The following is a 19,224-nucleotide window of genomic DNA, read 5'->3' on the forward strand; positions in this document are numbered from 1 at the left end:
TGCCACTTGTCCACTCTTTGCTTTTCCAATTTTTTTCACTGGGTGTAAAAACAGGAGGTGATGTTGTGGGCTTTGTGTTCGATTCAAGTCAGCAATAGTTAGTGCAGTGGGACACAGGCCTTTCCCCTGGGCTCATGGCACTGCCTGCTCAGGGAGATGTAGCTGGTGGCAAAAGGAGGTTTTGGGTTTTTTTTTCCCCTGATCAAATAGTTTTCTGTGAGAACAAATGGCAAATGACTTTATGCTGGGAAAAGGGATGTGTCAGTGCAGGAGAGTGACTGGGCACAGGGTCAGCTCCTGGAGGGGCCCTTCTCTGTGTATCGTGGTGGGGAAACTGGTGCAGGAACCTTGTTTATTGCCTTGCTGCCTAAAATGAGCCACTGCAGCATTTTTAACCATATGGGATACACACAGTAGCCACAATAACAACTTAATCCAGGCAGCTTTCACTTATCATCCTCTCCTTTCTCCTGTCTCTCCCAACAGGAGTTGGTGGGTGCTCTCATTGGTGTACCTAGAACAGTGTGTTAGAAGTTCAGTATAGCTACGTTCCACCACCTTTTGTCTAAAATCCACTTTTTCTCTCTCCACTCTCCCTGTCTGTATTGTAAGGTTTGCTTTCTAACTGGGAATTTTATTAATCAGTAAGAGGGAATTATTCTTAAAAGTATGCTGGAGCAGAACTCTTCTTCAAGGAATCTGATTTGAATGTTAGAGGATAGAGAAATGCTCAATGTTTTCTAGAGTTTAAAAAACTGAAAATGGGCTATTTATGGTTTCTCTTTTCCCTCCCAAAACAGAAAAGAGAATTAAATATACTCATCCAAAGCCAGGCTGCAATATTCATTATTTTCATGGGTTGGGTTTTTTTCCCATTTTACAGCCAACTTGTTTAGTCAGCTCTAATTTTGCATTTGCCATGTCACAGGGTGCCTGGCCTCTTCCCTCCAAACTAAGTCTGTCTGAAGGGTGGTTGTGCAGACTATGAGATGAATGATCAGAAGATTCAATTTAGTTCCGACTGTGGGCACACTTCAAAGTAATCATGGTTTTACAGTAGAAGTTCTGTCAACTTTCCAGATTTTCTGAAGAGATTAAACTTGGAGGCCTTTGATCAGCACAAAAATATGGCAGACTCTTAAAGTAGAAGGGCCTGGGTTGGGTTGAATTCACCGAAATGACATTTAATGAAATTGCTGCCATAATGTGATGTTTAATAGTTGGTCTTTATGTTGTTCCTTATGTAGGAAATACGTGTTATGTAGGAAATTCTCTTACATGAATAATGCTCTATGCTATGAGGAAGTGCCCCAGAAAAAGAAGTTTAGATTTTTTATGCTTCAAGTTTACCAAATTGTTTTGGGGAGAGTTTGGCACCTCTTCAAGGGCATGTGCTTCCTCTTTTCCCTCTGCTTGAACGTCGAATATAATTTGAGACTGAAAAATACTTTTTCATTATATTATAGTAGATTTTTTTCTCTATTTCACCTATTGGAGAATGAATTCTGTAGAACTGTAATAGCCATTGTAAAATCATAGCATGGTTCTTTGCTCTCAGCAGATCCAGTCAGGTCTGCCTGCATGCTCTACTTAAGGGGAAAATTTAAACTGGAATTTTTTGCTCTCATTTTTTGCTCTCTTTTTGGGTTGTTTTGAGCACAGAAGTCTTTTATTTTTATTTTTTATTTAATATATAATGAAGTAATGATGTTCTACATCCCTACAGTGCTGTGTGATGTGTCCCTCTCCCTGTGACACCAGCGGATTCCTGACAGGGAGATGTTCCACTCCACTGCTGTTCTTGAGAACAGGCTAGTTAGATATCAGTACACTTTAATGTCCCTCTTTATTGTCTTATTAAGTATTGTCCTCTCACTGTTCATGTCTACTTTGGTGTTTACTGATGTGACCCTATGAAACTATTACATTATTACAAAACTGAAGTGGCTTATTCCATGCTGAGCTGAAAATAGGGACTCGATTACTCTGATAGAGATACTGTCTTTGCTGCCCACTTATATGACTCTTGCTTGGCTTATTTAAATTTATAAATTGCATTATTATAAGTGCAAAGCTACTTTTCATCCCTAAGTTTGGAGTGGAATAGAATAACTCTGGTTATTCTGGTTTCTGTGCAGTTCGCAGTTATCTGAAAGGTGCCATGAAATTGGCTCCCCCTTGGATGTCTATTGCTCCTGACCAGCTATCAGAAGCCCTGAAATCAGAAGCTGGGCTGGGACTGCAGGAGGGCTTTGGGATGGCAGAGGAAGTGATCTGACTGCAGTCTGCTTCCCATGGCTTGGAGAGTGTGTTTTCCACTTGTGCGCGCTGCAAAGCGCTGCTCGCAGTAACTGCGTACGGTACCCTTAGTGCCCCTGAGAACTGTGGCGGGGATGATGCGAAAACCACGCAACTCAAAAAGCTGCTGTTGAGCAGTTTTAAGTAAGGAATGTGTATGTTACGAAGTGAGATCACATTGTGGGCACTGAAAAGCACTGCCTGTGTGCCGTGGTGAACCCCGAGCGCGTTGCCAGTGGGATGGGCAGCCGCCGGTGGCTCTCTGGGGCGTAGCCACACTCTGGCACTCGCTGCCCTCCCGCCTCTGCCTTGCTCTCCCTGCGCCTGCTTAGACCTTCCCTTCATGAAGCTCTTCCCCTCTGTGCTGTGAAAGTATTAACAGCTTAAATAAGTGGGGAGCGGAGGGACAGGCTGCTGTTGAATCCTATTAAGTGCTGTGCTGGAGGAACTGAGGTGCTGTTGGTCAGCTCAGTGTTCTTCTTCCCTGGCCAGGAAGAAATAGTCAAAATTCCAGAAAGAATCATAGCCAGATGTTTGTCATTGCTTTGGTTTGACGCTCCTAAATATGGCAAATAAGCTGCCTTAGGACTTATTTTTGTCTGACCTCAGAAGAGAAAGTTAGTAATTCACTATTTTAAATTTGAAGTTAATATAGGGTTTAAAAAGAAGGTAACTGAAACTTTGCAATTTGTGTACTTTTTGATTCGACTGTATATTTTTTAGACCTGTTATTTTGTGTGTGGAGGCTCAACTTTTTTGATGCTATGTAGGAATGTGGTATTGGGTGGGGAAAGGTGAAACTGCAGCCATTTTATTGACAGACATTTGTGGGGGTGTGTGTTTTGTTCATTTGTGGTTGTATTTTTTTTTTTTTTTAGGGAAAATGTGAACTTAAATTGTGTAATAAACCCATTTTATTATTTTACAATTCTCTTGACACTAGGTGTCCCATTATGTGTAAAGAAAATTGAATTATGCTGCAGCAAAGGAGAAACAATCTGAATATTCCTGTATGAAAAGTTGATTGTGTGCACGTGTTGTAACTTAAGACACAGAAACCATTTAGGAAAATGGTCAGGTGTTATCACAGTCCTATGCCATTTAGTCAGAACAACTATAAGAAATGCTGTATTCAAAAATAAAAGTTAGTCCACTGGAAAACCCTTTTTTGGCTGTGTGTGACATTCAAAGTTGGGTCCACATATGGGTAAATATGTAGAATATATGGAGCCTCAGAGAGAAAAAAAACCCCAACACCAAACTAAGAAACAACCTGCAGGCAGCTAAAGACAGCTACAGAAGTGCAGTGTGCTGTGCAGCAGGTCAGAGGAACTTGAGGTTTGTGCCTACAGAAAAAAGGGACGTGGAGGTGAGCAGGGATGGTGTCTCGTGGTGCTGCCAGTTCAGAGCAGCACAGCCTTGGGGATGTGCATTTAGTGAAATGGGGTTACAGCAGCACATCTGTGTGTCAGCCATTTCTCCTTACAACCAAAGTCACCTTGGGCAAGGACAGTGTTGCCTACATTGGTAAAAGGGAGCCACTGAATATTTAAAAAACTCTGCTATGGCGGCACTGCCTAGCGTGAGATTTACTTTTCAAGGCTGTGATGTTGAAGGACCCCTCTTTTTGACAGAGCAGTCACTCATTAATAAAAACAAGAATTAGAAAAGAAAAGGGCGGGGGGAAAAGGCTTTGTAGAGACTCTGTTAGAGCTGTCTGTGTCTTCAACTGAAATCACGAAGGAATAGCATTGCTGTGCCCTCAGTTCTCTTCTCGGGCAGGTAGCCTGAAGCCAGGGGTGTAGGAAAGACTCCTGCTGGCGAGGGGGAAGTCAGCAAAGCTTGGGCTTGTCTAATCTGGTGTGTGTAGGTATTTATTAACCCATCACCATGTTATCGAACCTCTGCTCAAAGTACGGTGGAGATTGATGTTAGGAAAGCTTTTACAATTTTGGATTTGCATAAAACAAAAGAGAGTTTGTCCTTTCCTGTAAAAATAACTCGTTTGCGTAGAGTTTCATGACTGTGTTAATTTCTTCATGTTTTAAACTATTTCCTTTGGGCAGGCTTCCTCAGAGTGGTGTGTCAGCCTGGAGTAACGCAACACCTCTCAGGGAAAGTACAGATCCTGGGTGCTGTAACAACTCTCCTCTGAGGGAAAGCTGAGAGAGCTGGGGTTGTGCAGCCTGGAGAAGAGAAGGCCCCAGGGTGACCTTGTTGTGATCTTTGAGTACCTGAAGAGGCTCTAAGAGAGCTGGAGAGGGACTTTGGACAAGAGCCTGGATTGATGAGACAAGGAGGAATGGCTTCAGAGGGCAGGGTTAGGTGGGATATTAGGAGGAGATTCTTCCCTGTGAGGGTGCTGAGGCATAGGCTGCCCAGAGAAGCTGTGGCTGCCCCATCCCTGGAAGTGTCCAAGGCCAAGTTGGACAAGGCTTGGAGCAACCTGGGAAGGTGGAATGTGTCCCTGCCCATGGCAGTGTGTTGGAACAGGATGGTCTTTTAGGCCCCTTCCAAGCCAAACCATTCTGGAATTCTGTGAAAGCCCAGAACAAATCTGGGAAATGTGGGCATGGATGATGGTTTTGAGGCAAAAGCAAAATTAATGGAGAAAGACTTGCAATTTTAGTATGTTTCTTACATGAACGAAGGAAAACAAAATATCATCTGTGTTTAAAGTGGCTTTAAAATATAGTTTTATTTATATACATATATATAGGCATGAAATGATACTGTGCAAGTTCCCAGAGCACTCACAGTCTAAGTGCATGAAGTGACCAGGCCCATCTGAGGGAACAGGTATAGAGAGGTGCAGGGGTTTGCACAAGTGTGCAGGGGCTTGTAGCAAAGTTCATGAGGGAAGAAATTGTGATCAGTGTCCTAATGACTAATCCCTTCACTTTGTTATGCTGGTTTACAGCTTGTGCGAACAAAGTAGATGTTTAGACTTTCTGTTATGAATCTGATTTTGGGATTAGCCACCCCAAAGCAGCTCTCCTCTGTGATATTGTTGCTGCTATCACTTGAATGTTTGATTATTAGCAAGCAGCAACTCTGGTACCAAATCATCAGGCAGTACTATTGTCCTGTGAAACTCTGTCTGAGCGGTCCAGGGTTTTAATTTGCGTGACTTTGCTCTTCCCCACGTAGTCTGGAGCAGTGCATGAAGCAGAGGTATTGGGGGTTCACATCTGTATTTATTTCTCCAGGTAATGAAAGCAACTGAGAATTTCTACTTGATGGCAAATATTTTCAATGTGGGTCTTCTATGGGCTGTTTGTAACTAGCACTTGGGATCCATGTGTTGAACTGAGAGCTTAACTGTGGTGCCATTTGATTTTTCTCTGAGCGCAGTGTGTTTTATTCCAAGTATTACAGGTATTTCATCGTGGCACCATTTTTAAAACTTGAGACCATTTTTTTTACCTCTATATACTGTCTACCTAAGTATACATTTCCCAATCTGTTCACGTAATTCCCTCCCTCTTGGGGATCTTTTCCCATGTCAGCCAATTGTTGTTTTCCTACTTTCAGGCATCCAGCGAGTCTAGCCACGCTGGAAAAGCATGTTTGTTGGGTAGGACTGGTTCATTTGGCAGTGAAGGGCTTTAACACTGCTTGAACCTTTAAATGATTACAGTTTTAAAGCTAGCTTTAATTAAATGAGCCAGAGGCTTCCATTTCTAGAATAATTTGTCTAGCTGTGGGTTCTGCTTAAGAAACCCCTGGCAAACCCACATCAAAAGTAACCACTGAAATCTTAGGACAAAAAAAAATTATGGGGAGGGAGTCATAGGATTATTTATTTTTAAAACAAAAAATTATGCCCAATATTGAGTGCAATAATGGAACTTAAAATAGCTTAGATATTGATATTTGTGTTTGCAGCTTCCATTTTTAAGTATACTGGATTTCAGTGCTGTGTAGAAATATTGTAACATGGTATTTTAAAAAAGAAGCAAATTTTCAATGTGAAAGTGCACACTGCCCCATTTTGTGATGAAGTAGTTTTGGAATAATTTTCAGGGTGGGGGAGTTCAGTCTGTGACCATGGTACATGCTATGCTGCGAGGCCCTGGCTTGGGTGGGTGTGGATGTTGGTGTTGCATTAACAGAAGTGATTCTCAGTGTCCAGGGCTGCCCTGCCAGCACAGGGACATGGGAAACCAGGGCTGGCCAAGGGTTTGGCTCCCTCAGGGGAGCTGGGTGCTGGAAGACTGCTGCTGCAAGTGGGAGACCTGGCAGCTGCACTGTGCTCTCTGGGGGAAAGGAAAAAGAAGGTTTTAAAAAAAATAAATTCATACCAGTGACTAGGGTAGAAGGTTGGATGAAATTTCACAAACCTTATATGTGTGCTGGGTCAGCTCCGTGACCAGTTCAGGTAGAATTTGGGATTGGCAACCTCAGTCAGTGGCAGGTGGGGACTGCAGGGCATGAGGACCTTGTACCAGAGTCACATCCCCTGATGTCACTGGCAGGGCATCCTGTGTTCTGTAAGCTGTTAAATGCTCTGCAGTCTGCTCTAGGTATGGTCTCAGTAAAGTAATCTGTAGTTGAGACCTGTCAATATGGAAGAGTGAATAAAAAATAATGTATTTAAAATACTGTTTTTCTTCACAAAGAGTTAAAAAAGAAATTGAAAGAATCGAAGCCTAAAGTTTTTGTTAAATGCTCAGATGATCAAAATGAAATAGTACTTAAGCAGTTTGGCTGAGCACATGAAACCAGAGTTTGACACAGTTGTCACCAGATACCCATTTTTGTGGGGAGGCAGGGAATGCTTTCACTGGAGTCACTAGATCCAATCAAAATTGAAGAAAATAATAAAGTACTGAAAAGGAAGGCAGTTATTTCTTACTTTCCCAGTCTGCAGATTAAATACTAGATATGGAGCAGTAAGGTCTTCTTGTTTTAGCCACGAAAACACAAAGTTAATGAATGGTCTTCCTTGCCATCTTAGATTATTTCCTTCTTTCTAATAAACATGTGAGCGTCCACCCTGTATTCAGAAATGCAGTTTTTGTTTATGTGTGGCATTAATGATAGTTATTAACAGAGAGTTTTGAGGGTGTTTTTTCTGTCTCACACTGCATTTGGACAGAGACCTAACAGATTACAGGAGGATTGGAGATAAACAGTGCTATAAACTCACTGAAATGTTTGCATATTTGTGATTAAGAAAGGAAATAACAAGCCTATGTGTAGTTGCCAATTTTTTTTTTTTTTTTAATTTGCCAAAAATGAGAAATCACATTTTCCTTAGGAAGACCACTGAAGTCCCCCAAAGAAGAAAAAGCAATAAAATCCATGACTGGTGAAGGGACCTTTATTTAACTCTGTTCCCTTTGCTCTGGCTATTCTCAGGGCACTCTGTGTTGGTTCCATGTTGGCTCTGTTGGCTGCTTGTCAGTGATGATGTCAAACCTAAACTGCTCCCTCTCATGCAGATCCACTATTTATTGGAGGGTTTGGTTTCCTGACAGTTGCAGATTTCTGTAACGCAGAATCCAAGGTGTTTGCTGACATTGGGGACCGGTGCCTCCCCTGGCTCTGGCTGCACAAGTGTTTCCATTCTATACCTCTAGTTTGTAACTCTTCAGTTTTTCCAAACTCTTGACTTTTGCACTGATACTTTTTTTTCTCTTTCCCTTCCAGCTTAACTGCTGCCAAAAGTGGATTTCTTTATTGGAAAGTTTGAGCAAGGGCAGCTTGTCCATTTTGGAAGATGAGAACACTACTCGTTATGAAAGTACCAGGGCTTTTTTGTTTTTAAATTAAAAATATGTGAAAGCAGAAAGTTAAGATGTTCTGGAAGACAAGTTTGGGAGTTAGAGAAGAATTGATTTCTAGAATTGATTTCTATGGTCTACTGTTTGAGCTATGGCTATGTGTTCCCAGTTTGTTTTCCTCCCTGAGCTCAAATGTTATGGCTCATAGAGAGGATCTGCCATGTGGGTAGTGATATTTGAGAAAATAGCAAATAACACTTGGGTTGATTCTCCCCCTCTACTCTGCTCTGGTGAGACCTCACCTGTGGTGCTGCATCCAGCTCTGGGCTCATGGCACAAGACAGATGTGGAGCTGCTGCAGTGAGTCCAGAAGAGGCCATGGGAGATGCTTCAAGGGCTGGAGCTCCTCTACTCTGGAGAAAGGCTGTGAGAGCTGGGGGTGTTCAGCCTGGAGAAGAGAAGGCTCTGGGAAGACCTTAGAACCCCTTCCAGTGCCTGAAGCAGCTCCAAGAGAGCTGGAGAGGGACTTTGGGCAAGGGCCTGGAGGGGCAGGATAGGGGGGAATCGCTTCACACTGACAGAGGGCGGAGTTAGATGGGATCTTGGTGGTGAGGCCCTGGCACAGGCTTCCCAGAGAAGCTGTGGCTGCCCCATCCCTGGAGTGTTCAAGGCCAGGTTGGATGGCCCTTGGAGCAACTTGGGATAATGGAAGGTGTTTCTACCCATGGAATGAGATGATACTTAAAGTTGCTTCCAACCCAAACCGTCCTGTGATTCTATGATTCTATAAAACAAAAAATAACTGGTTTTACGACTTTTTAATATTATTTATATTTTACTCCTCTGTCCTAAAGATTGCTAACATTGAATATGTTTATTTTTCTGATAAAGCAACAAATACAGATACCTCCTTCAGGCAAGAAACTTCAGCTGAAAATGCTTGATCCTATGGATTTCTGTTCCCCATCTTAGGCTGTTTTAGCAGTGAGCTGGGTCTGAAGGTGTTGCTTCTGTTGCCATGCAGGGCTCTCTGTGGCATCACCACCAGTCAGGGTACCCTGCTTGCACTTGCACAGTTCTGAGGGAACTTTTCAAGCTTGATCTGAATATACAAATCAATTTGAAATAAGTCTATTGTGCTGAACAGTCTTCTAGTGATGACTTGTTAAAATTATCTGCAGTAATGGTTAGAACTGGATTACTGAGGAAAACTGTTGTTAGCTGCCTATTTAATTTCTTTTTACTGTTTTTTCCTTTCTTTATATGTGAAATAATTCAGTAATATCAGTAGTTGTTGTCTTGGCAGAAAATAAAGAGTAATTGAGAAGTTTGGAATGGAAAATATGCTGTGTTGTGGATTTGTATTGAAAGCAGGACCTTTCTGAAATGCATTCATGCAGCTGCTTGCCCTGATGCCAGAATTACAGCAATTAGGGAATTACTTAAAATATTTTACTTTGTGCTGCTTTTATGCAAATAAAACAGTGACATGGAGCTGCCCACTATATCACTTTCACTTTTGTCCACTTCAAAATGTCCAGCTTTTTGGAAAGGATGGTTATAAACATAGTAAACAATTTGAGGAACTAAAGTGCTCCAAGAAGAGTTTTCCCACAGCATTTGAGGTACAATAGTAAAAAATCCTGTTCTGTCTCAAGCTTTTGAAACTCACTTTAAAATAAAATTAATACTGTTCTTTCAAAATGTGGCATTTGTCTTCTGAAGGATGTGAAATGCTACTCAGCTTAGACTGGGGGTTTTCTTGACACCCAAAATTATAGTTGTTAGCCCAAGCAAAATTATTTTATGCTTTTATAATTTGATCAGTTGCCAAGTGCTCCCAGTTTTAACCATCTTAATTTCTTCATCTTCAGTTTCTCTTGAAGGAGCATGGGCTTGACAGTGGAAGGAGAGGTACCAGGGATATGTGGCATACAGGTTGTTTTTTTGGTTGGTTGGTTGGTTGGTTGGTTTTTTTTGGAGAGATGAAGGCAGCTGGACTGTCTTCAGGCATGGAGCTTGGTGGAGCCACAGAGATGTAACTCAGTTTAAATGGGGGAAACCTGTGCATTACGATCCATTGGGATAATTTTAATTCCTGTACGTAACTAGCCATGGACAGGACACAGATTACTTAATCAGCACAGTGCACAGTTTGGCTGTAAAACTTGTCTGATGGTTAGCAGGCACCTTTCACAGGTTAATCCAAGTGTGTCAGTTCTAACAGAAGGTGGCTGGAACCAGAATTGCTGCTTGTTTCACAAATGAGATTTGGGTTGCAGGACATCTCTTGGTCAGGGGCTTCTAGAGGTCAGTAGGTCTGTCCATGAAAAGGCAAGTGGCATGTCCCATCTTCTGCACATGGAAGAATATGATGATGGTCAGGGTATTGCTGCATCCCCACAAATATTGCTGGCTGAAAAGTATTCCCTTCTTGGATCTGTGGGACCTGGGAGCAGGAGGCATATGTGTGTGCTTATCAGTACCTTAAAAAAAGAGTCCTACTATATTTAAAGATATTTCTGTTACTATTTGAAGCTTTATTCACAAGTACATAGCAAGAAATGTATTTCATTTGGAAGTTAAAAATCTAACTTTCAAAATGCATTTCTCCAGGCACCTGCCCCCTCTGGCAGAGTCTGTAACCTGCCTGGGAAATGTGTCTGGAGACAGCAGAGCAACAATGTAATTTACTGGACATGTGGCTGCCATTATTTGTATCATTCTTTATTTCATTGTCACCATTTAAAAAGCAAAACCCATACCCTCAGAGCCTTCTGTAAGCACGGATTTTGGCTAAAAAAAAAATTTAAATGTGTTCTTACAAAAAAAATGCCATTTTAGACTTGTTCAGAAAAAGAGGAGAGTGCTCCTGCTCATGTACTGTGTCATCCCTCAGCCAGGCATCTCTGTGCCCTCTGCAGTCACCAAGAACTGGATCACTTCTCCCGACTTGCAGTTTTATTTGGGGGTTTCAGTGTCAGTGGCCTGAGCCAGTGTGATATCAAGAACCTTTTGAATGACTCGTGTTTGTGCCAGATGAATTCACCCGACCAAAGCTTCCCACCTGTGGTTGCCCTTGTAGGTAACGTGAGTGGTAAAAGGATGAGTGAGAGGGATGAGCCAATCTCGTGTTGTTCTGTCCTGTTTCTGTGATTTTCTCTGAGGTTACAGTGTTGGATTGCATCAGCTCCACTCACACCAGTTCAAATACCAAAGCTATGTCAGATATGCAGCACTGCTCAGCTGTCAAACTTTTTCTCACTGAAGTTTTGGGGTTTTTTTTAAGTGTTACAGAGGCATTTAGCTGAATTGCATAGTTTTAAAAATTACAGTTAATGTTTTTACTGTAAGAAGCATTTGCTTTTGAATTTTTTGTGCACCCCAGTAATGTGAAACAATTGCCCCAGCTTTCACCATATTTTATACTTTTTAAACCTAAAGTGGCCCATTCTTTCTCTCAGATGTTTTCATTTACATTTTATTAAATTATTCTAATTCTAACACTAGTTTAGCTTTAAAATGAATAAGGGTAGATTTAGATTAAAAGCAGAAAGAAATTCTTCCCTGTGAGGGTGGGGAGGCCCTGGCACAGGTTGCCCAGAGATGCCATCGCTGCCCCATCCCTGGAAGTGTTCTAGGCCAGGTTGGACAGGGCTTGGAGCAACCTGGGATAGTGGAAGATGTCTCTGGAACTAGATGAGCTTTAAGGTCCCTTCCAACCCAAACCATTCTGTGATAACTTATTATAATGTCTAATACTTTTAAAAAGAGACACTGTTCTGAGTTTAAAGAGTCAGTTACAGAACTCTGTGCCTGCTTTGATGGGAAAGTTGTGGAGTCTTCCATCACTCCGACTCTTCCACATGAACAAACCTCTGTGGCATCAGTGCTGCCAGCATGTTCTGTCAGGTACCCAGCTGACCAGAATGATGCCAGACCCTGTCACTGCAGTTGTAGGATCACTTACATGGTCCCAGGTGTAGCTTTGTGGCTGTGCAACCTCTCTCTGCACCCTGCTAGGTTTTGTGTGTTGCTGGAATGGGTACCTAGAGGTGTGATAGCCCTTTGGATCCTTCTCTGAGTGATGGCTTGATGTGTGAGTTCATAAATGCTCTTTTTCTTGTGGTGGCTGCTACAGTCATGCTGAGAGCAAGCTGGGATGATTGAACAAGCAGCCCCAAGGGGAGCTGGTTTTGATGTGCTATGGAAGTTTCCTGTTTTTCTCCCATGTTGCCATAGCTGCTTTCTGACAGTGTTTGGTTTGTGGGTTTGCCTCTAACTTGACTGTCAATAAGAGTTGGTGAGTGGGTTTCTTGAGGGAGGGATTCATTGAAAGGACTCCACAGCAAGTGTGGTGTAAGAGGAGGGTTGGTTGGGTTCCTGCTGGTCTGCACGGGGCCCTGGAGTCCCTGGTGTTGGAAGGAGCGAGGGGTCTGCATGGAGCAGGGATCTGGCAGTCCCTGCTCGGTGTGCTGCTGGGGCAGACCACACCATCCAGCTACACAAACAAACGTGTGGGTTTATTGAAGGAGCTGCAAATAGCCTGCAGCTGGTCTCCTCGGGTCTCCTGGCTGACCCTGCTGTGAGAAGGAGGCTGGACGTAGGTGACCTCCAGTGGCCCCTTCCAGCTTCAGTTCCTCCGGTTCTGTGAAGGATTTTTATGTGGAACTGTGCCTCTGTTTGTGTGTTACAGTGACAAGGAAGATGTGAAAAATCTTTGTGATACTTTTCAACAGTTTCTAAAGATGCCATAATTTGTTTTTTAATTTGCTGGAAACTTATACATATTAATCTCATTGTAACTTTTTTTATTACTTCCTTAGTCAAAATGTTACGGCCAGACATTACTGACAGAAGTTTACAAGCATCTGAATTTGATTGAGTCAGACTACTTTGGAATTGAGTTCCAGAACCTCCAGTCATATTGGGTGCGTACTCTGACAATTTGGGTTTAATAAAAAGCTTGGGTGAATGCAGTTCCTTGAGTGTTAAAAGTGTCCAAGTCTACTGGAGTGTCCTGTAGGATCATCTCTTGGATTCTTGTAGATCTGTGTAGCTTACCAGATGATGACAACTACTAAAGCAGAGGGGAGGAATCAGATCCTGCTGCTTCTAAAATCTCAGAAAATATATAAAGCTGTTAAATAGCTGCTGATATTCCCACTTTCAGGGGACAGAAATAAAATCCTCCTTTCCTCTGGAAAGGGAAACATGAAGTCAAAGTGTACTCTGTGGAGCACCTATAAAATCGTATTACAGTGTGTAACTTTGGTAGCATTCATATTTATCCTCATTTAATTCTGCCTTCAGTTATAGCCCTTGAAGAGCCATCACAAACCTCTTTCCAACACAAACCTCAGCAGGCATACAGGCCTGCAAGCTTTTAAAATCATTGATCTAGATCAATGCTGACACCTTTAAGCCTCCTAGCCACTTATCCTATACCTTGCAAAGAGGACAATGTGGCTTCTAAACCAGAAAATGTTCCCCAAACCCTCTTTTCGTTTTTTTCTTTCCCTTTTTCTAGTTTTAGGACATGCAGAAAATGAGACTGAGAACATAGGGAATGCTGGTAGTACTAATCCACGCTGCTCTTGAGCTGAGGAAATACAGTAAAACTTGTTTAGTTTCCAGTTCTTCTGCATGGTTTCCAAACTGTTACTGCAGCTAATAACGTTCTTAAAATCCTCATCTGTCTTTCAGACAGAGCAGTAACTAGTAAGGACCAAACATAATTGTCTTGTAACAGTTTCCTCTTTGGAGGGGTGAGGAAAATAAAAAGTGGGGCATCCAGAATATTTTGCATTACTTTTATGGATGCTCCTGTTACAAGAACACCAACAGTCTTTCTTTTAAAATGTGCTTGTCAAAAGAGGAAAAATGCTGGGAAATTAATAACGAGTAAAAACCCTTAAGTAGGTAGGTAAGAGTGCCAGAAAAAGCATGGAAAGGGAAAAAAAATTGGACTTCTTCTTGTTGTCCAGACTTTCTGTAATTCTGCAGCCTGGCTCCTGTCGGGCCATGGGTTTTGGCATGACTCTTGCCTTCTTGGCAGTGGGGCTGTGCTTTTGCTGAGTGGGCTCTTTTTCTGTCCAGAGGAGCTTTAAGCACAGATCAGTGATTTTTCTACTGATGCATGAGAAATGTCAATTCAAATAGATAAGTTTGCTTTACGCTCTTTGTAAAGCAAAGGAATTACTGCACTGCGGAAGAAATGCTACTCATAAATTACTGCTTGATTTAAATTTACTTTTGATGTTTTCATATTATATTCAAATAAGAATGTCAGTTTGTAATTTTTTTTCTCTGCAATTTCAGATTTGGCTGGAACCTATGAAACCTGTTATTAAGCAAGTACGGAGTAAGTAGTTTTAAAAAAGGAAGTTTTCCTTAATTTGCATCTGCTTTATGTGGGTTGCTTTCACAATTACTACTTGATTTACTGGTTATGCTTCCCTGCAAATTACACATGGTAGGGGTGATAGTGGTTCCTGTTGGAACATGCCAACCTGACGTTTTTAATATGGTGGGTGGAATGGAAACTTACTGCAGGTAGGATTCTTTCTCTGATAAATATCTAGATAGACTGGGTCAGCTGGTGTTATGGTGAAGTGAAATATAACACTTGCTGTTTGTAAGCTTTTGGAAGTTGTGTTGTCATACCGTGGGAAGAAAAAGGAATATTTTGGCTGATTCCCATGTGAGCTCTTTCCATGTGCTCAGGAGCAGCTTTGCTGGGAGAGCAGAGGTAGGGATCTCCTTCCTGGGTGGTGGCTGCAGCTTCAGAGCTTCTGCTTTGGCTGTAAAATGTGGTTCTGCTCCCTGGCCAGGAGGATGCTGCAATAGCGAGGCTGTCTTGCCTTTATCCCACTCTAAAAAGTAATGTGAGAGGCACTCTAAAGGTGAAAAATAATTGAAGAATGCAGCATGCAGGTTGGTTCTTCAGATGTTGAAAGATTAGATCCAGCTTTTTTTTTTTTTTTTCCTTTAGAAAAGAGTTAAGCTGTTTGTTTTCTGGTTCTGAGTGCAGAGACTTTGTGGAAGAACAAGATCAGGAGGGTGTGGTGGATTCCTACTCCTTTCCAAATTCTGATTGAAATACGTTGAAAATTAGTACTGGGAAGTAGTTTTGAGTTACTCTTCTGCCTAAAATTGATTGCCAGAAAATATGAAATCACCAATTCTAGCTAATTTTTTAACATTAAAGTCAGGATTTTGACTTTTGCCAACATTGGTTTTTAAGCAGAAGAGCCAAACCAGCTATAAAAGAAGGCTTCCTTCAGAGGGTATACAATACTTTCTGTTTTCCCCACCAAAAAAATGTTGGACTGCCAACTTTTTATATATTCCTGACTGGAAGGAATTATATCCTTGTTAAAAGATCTGGTGGACCACAGCTCTGCAGTGCTGCTTGGTTACTCCTTCTGTATTCTCTTCTATACCATATAAATTGGGGAATCTTGACCTTAGATGGTGTTCCCTGATGGGACAAATATTGGTCTAAAATGGTCTAAAATCATGAGGGCTTGCTAATATTTATGGCTGCTTTTTGATCTACCATGACATTATGTTGCCAGTGAAAAAGAAAGATTTATTTTAAAATTTCTAAAATTCTAATCTGTAAGAGGTACCAGTCACTTGTCTGGCAGGTGTTCGCGTTCTGAAATCAGTTTTAAATTGATTGAAATTTCTTGTTTTCTATACATTGGGCTTTTTGTTTGTCTGAGGTTTTTTTTAGAATTTAATGATTTTGAAGTTAACCTTTAAACTTCTAGTCCAGCAGCAGGGGAATGTTGTCATTGGCTTTAAGGTGTTCCAGCTCAAATGTGTTGGTTGATGTTGCTGGTGATTGCTGTGTAGCTGCAGATATGCACTTCTGAGTCTTTGACATCCTCTCTAGACACAAAAGTTCTTGATTTACTTTAAATTACTCTTGGCTAGTGACCTGTTCTGAGATACATTTAGCATTGTGTTTTGTGGTAAGAATTTTACTGTGATTGTTTTCAAATGAATGCAGTCAGTTTTACTACCAAACCACTCCAGAAGGCAAGGGGTTTGGATCCAGATTTTCAGCTCCCTAACAGGCACAGAATATCAGGTTGGCCTTTGGGTACCTTGTCTGAGGTGCTGCCAGTTTATGTAGCGTTGTGTTCACCATCCCTGCCCAAGTAAGTTTTCCTTACATCTCTTTTATTGTTGTCTTTGTTTTTGCTCAGATTTGGCTTCTTAAAATAAATTCTGCATCTCTGTTAACACTGGTCAAGTGTTTCTTTTCCTGATTTGAATGGGACTTATTTATAGAGGAAAGGCAAGGTTGACTAAACAAAAAGAGGAGGGTTGTGCTACAGAGGCAAATATGCAGTATTATGCTTTTAATTTTTTATATTTATTGTCATTTGATGTAAGTGATGCTCAAAACACTTCCAAAATTGCTCCCACATTAATACTTTCCAGTTGATTGGCATCACTAACATGCAGTATTGTTGTTGACCTTGTGAAGATCTTCCAAAGGCTCAGGATATTTTCAGAAATTTGATGTGAAGTTTTGGGGTTTTTTACTGGAATCATTAAAACCATTTTTCTCACTTGCTACGTCTCAAGAACTATAAAGTCCTTAGTCTCTGCCATATGTAAGCTTTCTGTGTCATTATACGGTGTTATTTTCCAACCTTCTTTTATTTCTAGATGTTGCAGTGTAATTGGGATGTGGATTGTAGTTTTTTTTGTTCACCAAAGCTTTGGTGATTCTGGGATTGGAGGCAGGGAGCTGCTCTTGTGACAGCTGTGATAATCTCTGAGTCAGTTCTCCTAGTCAAAAAGCCAAGTCTGAAATTCCCTCATTAACAAACAAGAGAGTGAGTGGAGAAACGTTCAGCATATGAGAATTGGATATTCCAGACAGAAGAAATCAGTGTGCCGTGGGGCTGATGGGGTTAAACTGGACTTTGTCAAGCTTTAAGAGATCTTGGTGCTTAAAATAAATTAAAGCAGGCTGTCTTGTACTTACCAGCATGCTCCAACAAATTTGATTTTTTTTTTTTTTAATTTCAATTTGTCTAAGCTTGCTTTGAAACTGCAGTGGCACATGGAGTCCCAGGGTGGCTGGGCCTGGCTCTTGCCCAGAGTGTGCCTGCAGATGTCCGGTGGATGCTCAGCAGACTCCTGTAAGGACAGGCTGGCCAGTGCTCTGCCTGCCTGTGAAATACTTGGCCTCATCTGTTTTAAGGCAGGAAAAACAACTGGTGGTGCCCAGTCCTGGCATGGAGAGTGACTGTGGTACCCTGTGGTAATTCCTTCAAACATGTGGATGAAGCGGCGATTGTGGTTCAGCTTGATGAGTCGTGATGCTGGAACGGTTAACGCAGACGAGTCGCGGTTGTGTTTTGTTGTAAAATGCTACTGAGAGGCTTATGGACTGTTCCCAACAGTGACTGAGAACTCTGTTTAGTTTTGAATATTAAATTAGTTTTCTGCCTGTTGTTGAGATGGGCAAGGAAGTGTTGAAAATGGGAGGAAATGGGTATTACCAGGCGTGCCGGGAGCAGGCTGCAAACACCCTTTATCTCTGCAGGGAGCCAGCTGGGTCCAGCCAGGCTCGTGGGTTCAGTTCTGATCATGTGGTTGGTGTAGGGAGCCTGTGGATGTGTCTCCCCTCTCCTCCCCTTCTGGGACCTCTCTCACTGGGTCACCTGCGATGCTGTTGTGTGCAGCCAAGTAGTTGCTTTGGGGTATTTCAGATTTCATGTTGAATGGAGCTCTTCTTACAGCGCTGAGCCTGCAGACTCACCTTGGCAGTGGTATCCAAGTTCCTCTGGAAACCAGCTGCTGTATGTCCGTTGACATGGACAATCTGTACCCCAGAGCATGCTGTGGTTAGCTGGGAGTTGAAATCTGGCTAGACTTCATGTGTGTTGTGTTTCTCTGCTCATTGGCAAATAGAATATGCGTGTACTTATGAAGAATGCCTGGTTTTTTTTGTTGTTGTTGTTGTTTGGTTGGTTGGGGTTTTTTTTGTGTGAAATGACCAACTTTTCTTCTAGGACCAAAGACTACAATGCTTCGTCTAGCTGTGAAGTTTTTCCCTCCAGACCCGGGTCAGTTGCAAGAGGAATATACCAGGTAAAGTAGTTATAGAACTATTAGATTTGCATTACCTACTGAATTAATAGGGAGGTAAGGGTAGGAGGGCAGCACAGCTGCTTCCTAACAGAACTCAGATGGAAGATGAGTCAAAGAGCACTTGGAGTGAGTGTCGCAGTTTCAGCAGACATGTGTTGGCAGATGAATGGTATCAGAAAAAATACTTTTCAAAACAGAGAACAGCACAGATTAGGGCTTGCCAACATCATGGTGTCAGAGGAGTCAGAGTATATAGAAAATAATAAAATTTATAAACAGTGCCTATATAAAATAATCAAGTATGTACTTTGGTAAGTTATTTAGTATTTAAACTTCTGAAGCCCACAGTTTGCAGCTAAAAATGACAGCTGCAGTTACTGTACAAATGAACCCTGCTTAAAACGTGGTTTTCTTTCTACTTCCTTGTTCCTGTGAGTCCGTTGTGCTGGATCAGTCCTGTGTTGATAAATTGCACTGGACAAGTCACAGGTTATTTTGTTTGATTTGAGTGTCCTTGGTAGCCAGGCTGCTGTGTTACCTTGGGTTTGGAGAGAGGAAGAATTAGGAGTTTCTGGTATTAAAAGCCCCTGCTCAGTTGTTCTGTGGTCCTTTCATCTGTCAGGATGGTCCTTGTAACTCCAACCCTTGTACCTCTCCCTCAGGTACCTGTTTGCGTTGCAAATCAAGAGAGACCTGGCAGAGGAGCGACTGACCTGCAGTGACAACACAGCAGCTCTGCTGGTCTCCCACCTTTTGCAGTGTGAGTATCCCAGCTGGGCTGACATCAGTGCCCGTGCTGGCCCAGGTTAAATAGCCCACAGAAGCTTTTGGTAACTAAAAGCCATCTCTGCCTCATGGTATTTCCTTCCCTACACACTGTAAAACATGTTGATTTTCAGCCCTGGAATGGTCATCCAGGCTGGCTGTGGGGAGGAACAGCTGGTGCTTACGTATGAGATAACTTTGGCTTCGTGGAGGCTGTTGGAAACCAAATGCCTTCCGTGTTGTCTGTTGTCCCTGGCTCTGCAGGCCATGTCACCAGCCCTCCACATCTTCCAGACAGATGTTCCCATCT

General features: G+C 42.1%; 1 protein-coding gene across 7 annotated transcripts in view; it reads left to right on the forward strand.

Annotated features, from left to right (window-relative positions):
- Positions 1 to 19,224, forward strand: part of FARP2 (FERM, ARH/RhoGEF and pleckstrin domain protein 2) — a 67,850-nt gene that overhangs the window by 6,438 nt on the left and 42,188 nt on the right. For all 7 annotated transcript variants that reach the window (XR_007627873.1, XR_007627874.1, XM_050307771.1 and 4 more), the window contains exons 3-6: positions 12,854 to 12,958; positions 14,349 to 14,391; positions 18,071 to 18,149; positions 18,812 to 18,909. Coding sequence is in view for 5 of the 7 variants with exons in the window: in XM_050307771.1 (XP_050163728.1) it covers positions 12,854 to 12,958; positions 14,349 to 14,391; positions 18,071 to 18,149; positions 18,812 to 18,909 (325 nt within the window). In the remaining 2 variants the exon portion in view is untranslated. The remainder of the gene's footprint in view (positions 1 to 12,853; positions 12,959 to 14,348; positions 14,392 to 18,070; positions 18,150 to 18,811; positions 18,910 to 19,224) is intronic.

The sequence above is a fragment of the Myiozetetes cayanensis genome, unplaced genomic scaffold, assembly GCF_022539395.1.
Source record: "Myiozetetes cayanensis isolate MyiCay16 unplaced genomic scaffold, myiCay2020 scf13, whole genome shotgun sequence".
In the NCBI taxonomy this organism is placed as follows: Eukaryota; Metazoa; Chordata; class Aves; order Passeriformes; family Tyrannidae; genus Myiozetetes; species Myiozetetes cayanensis.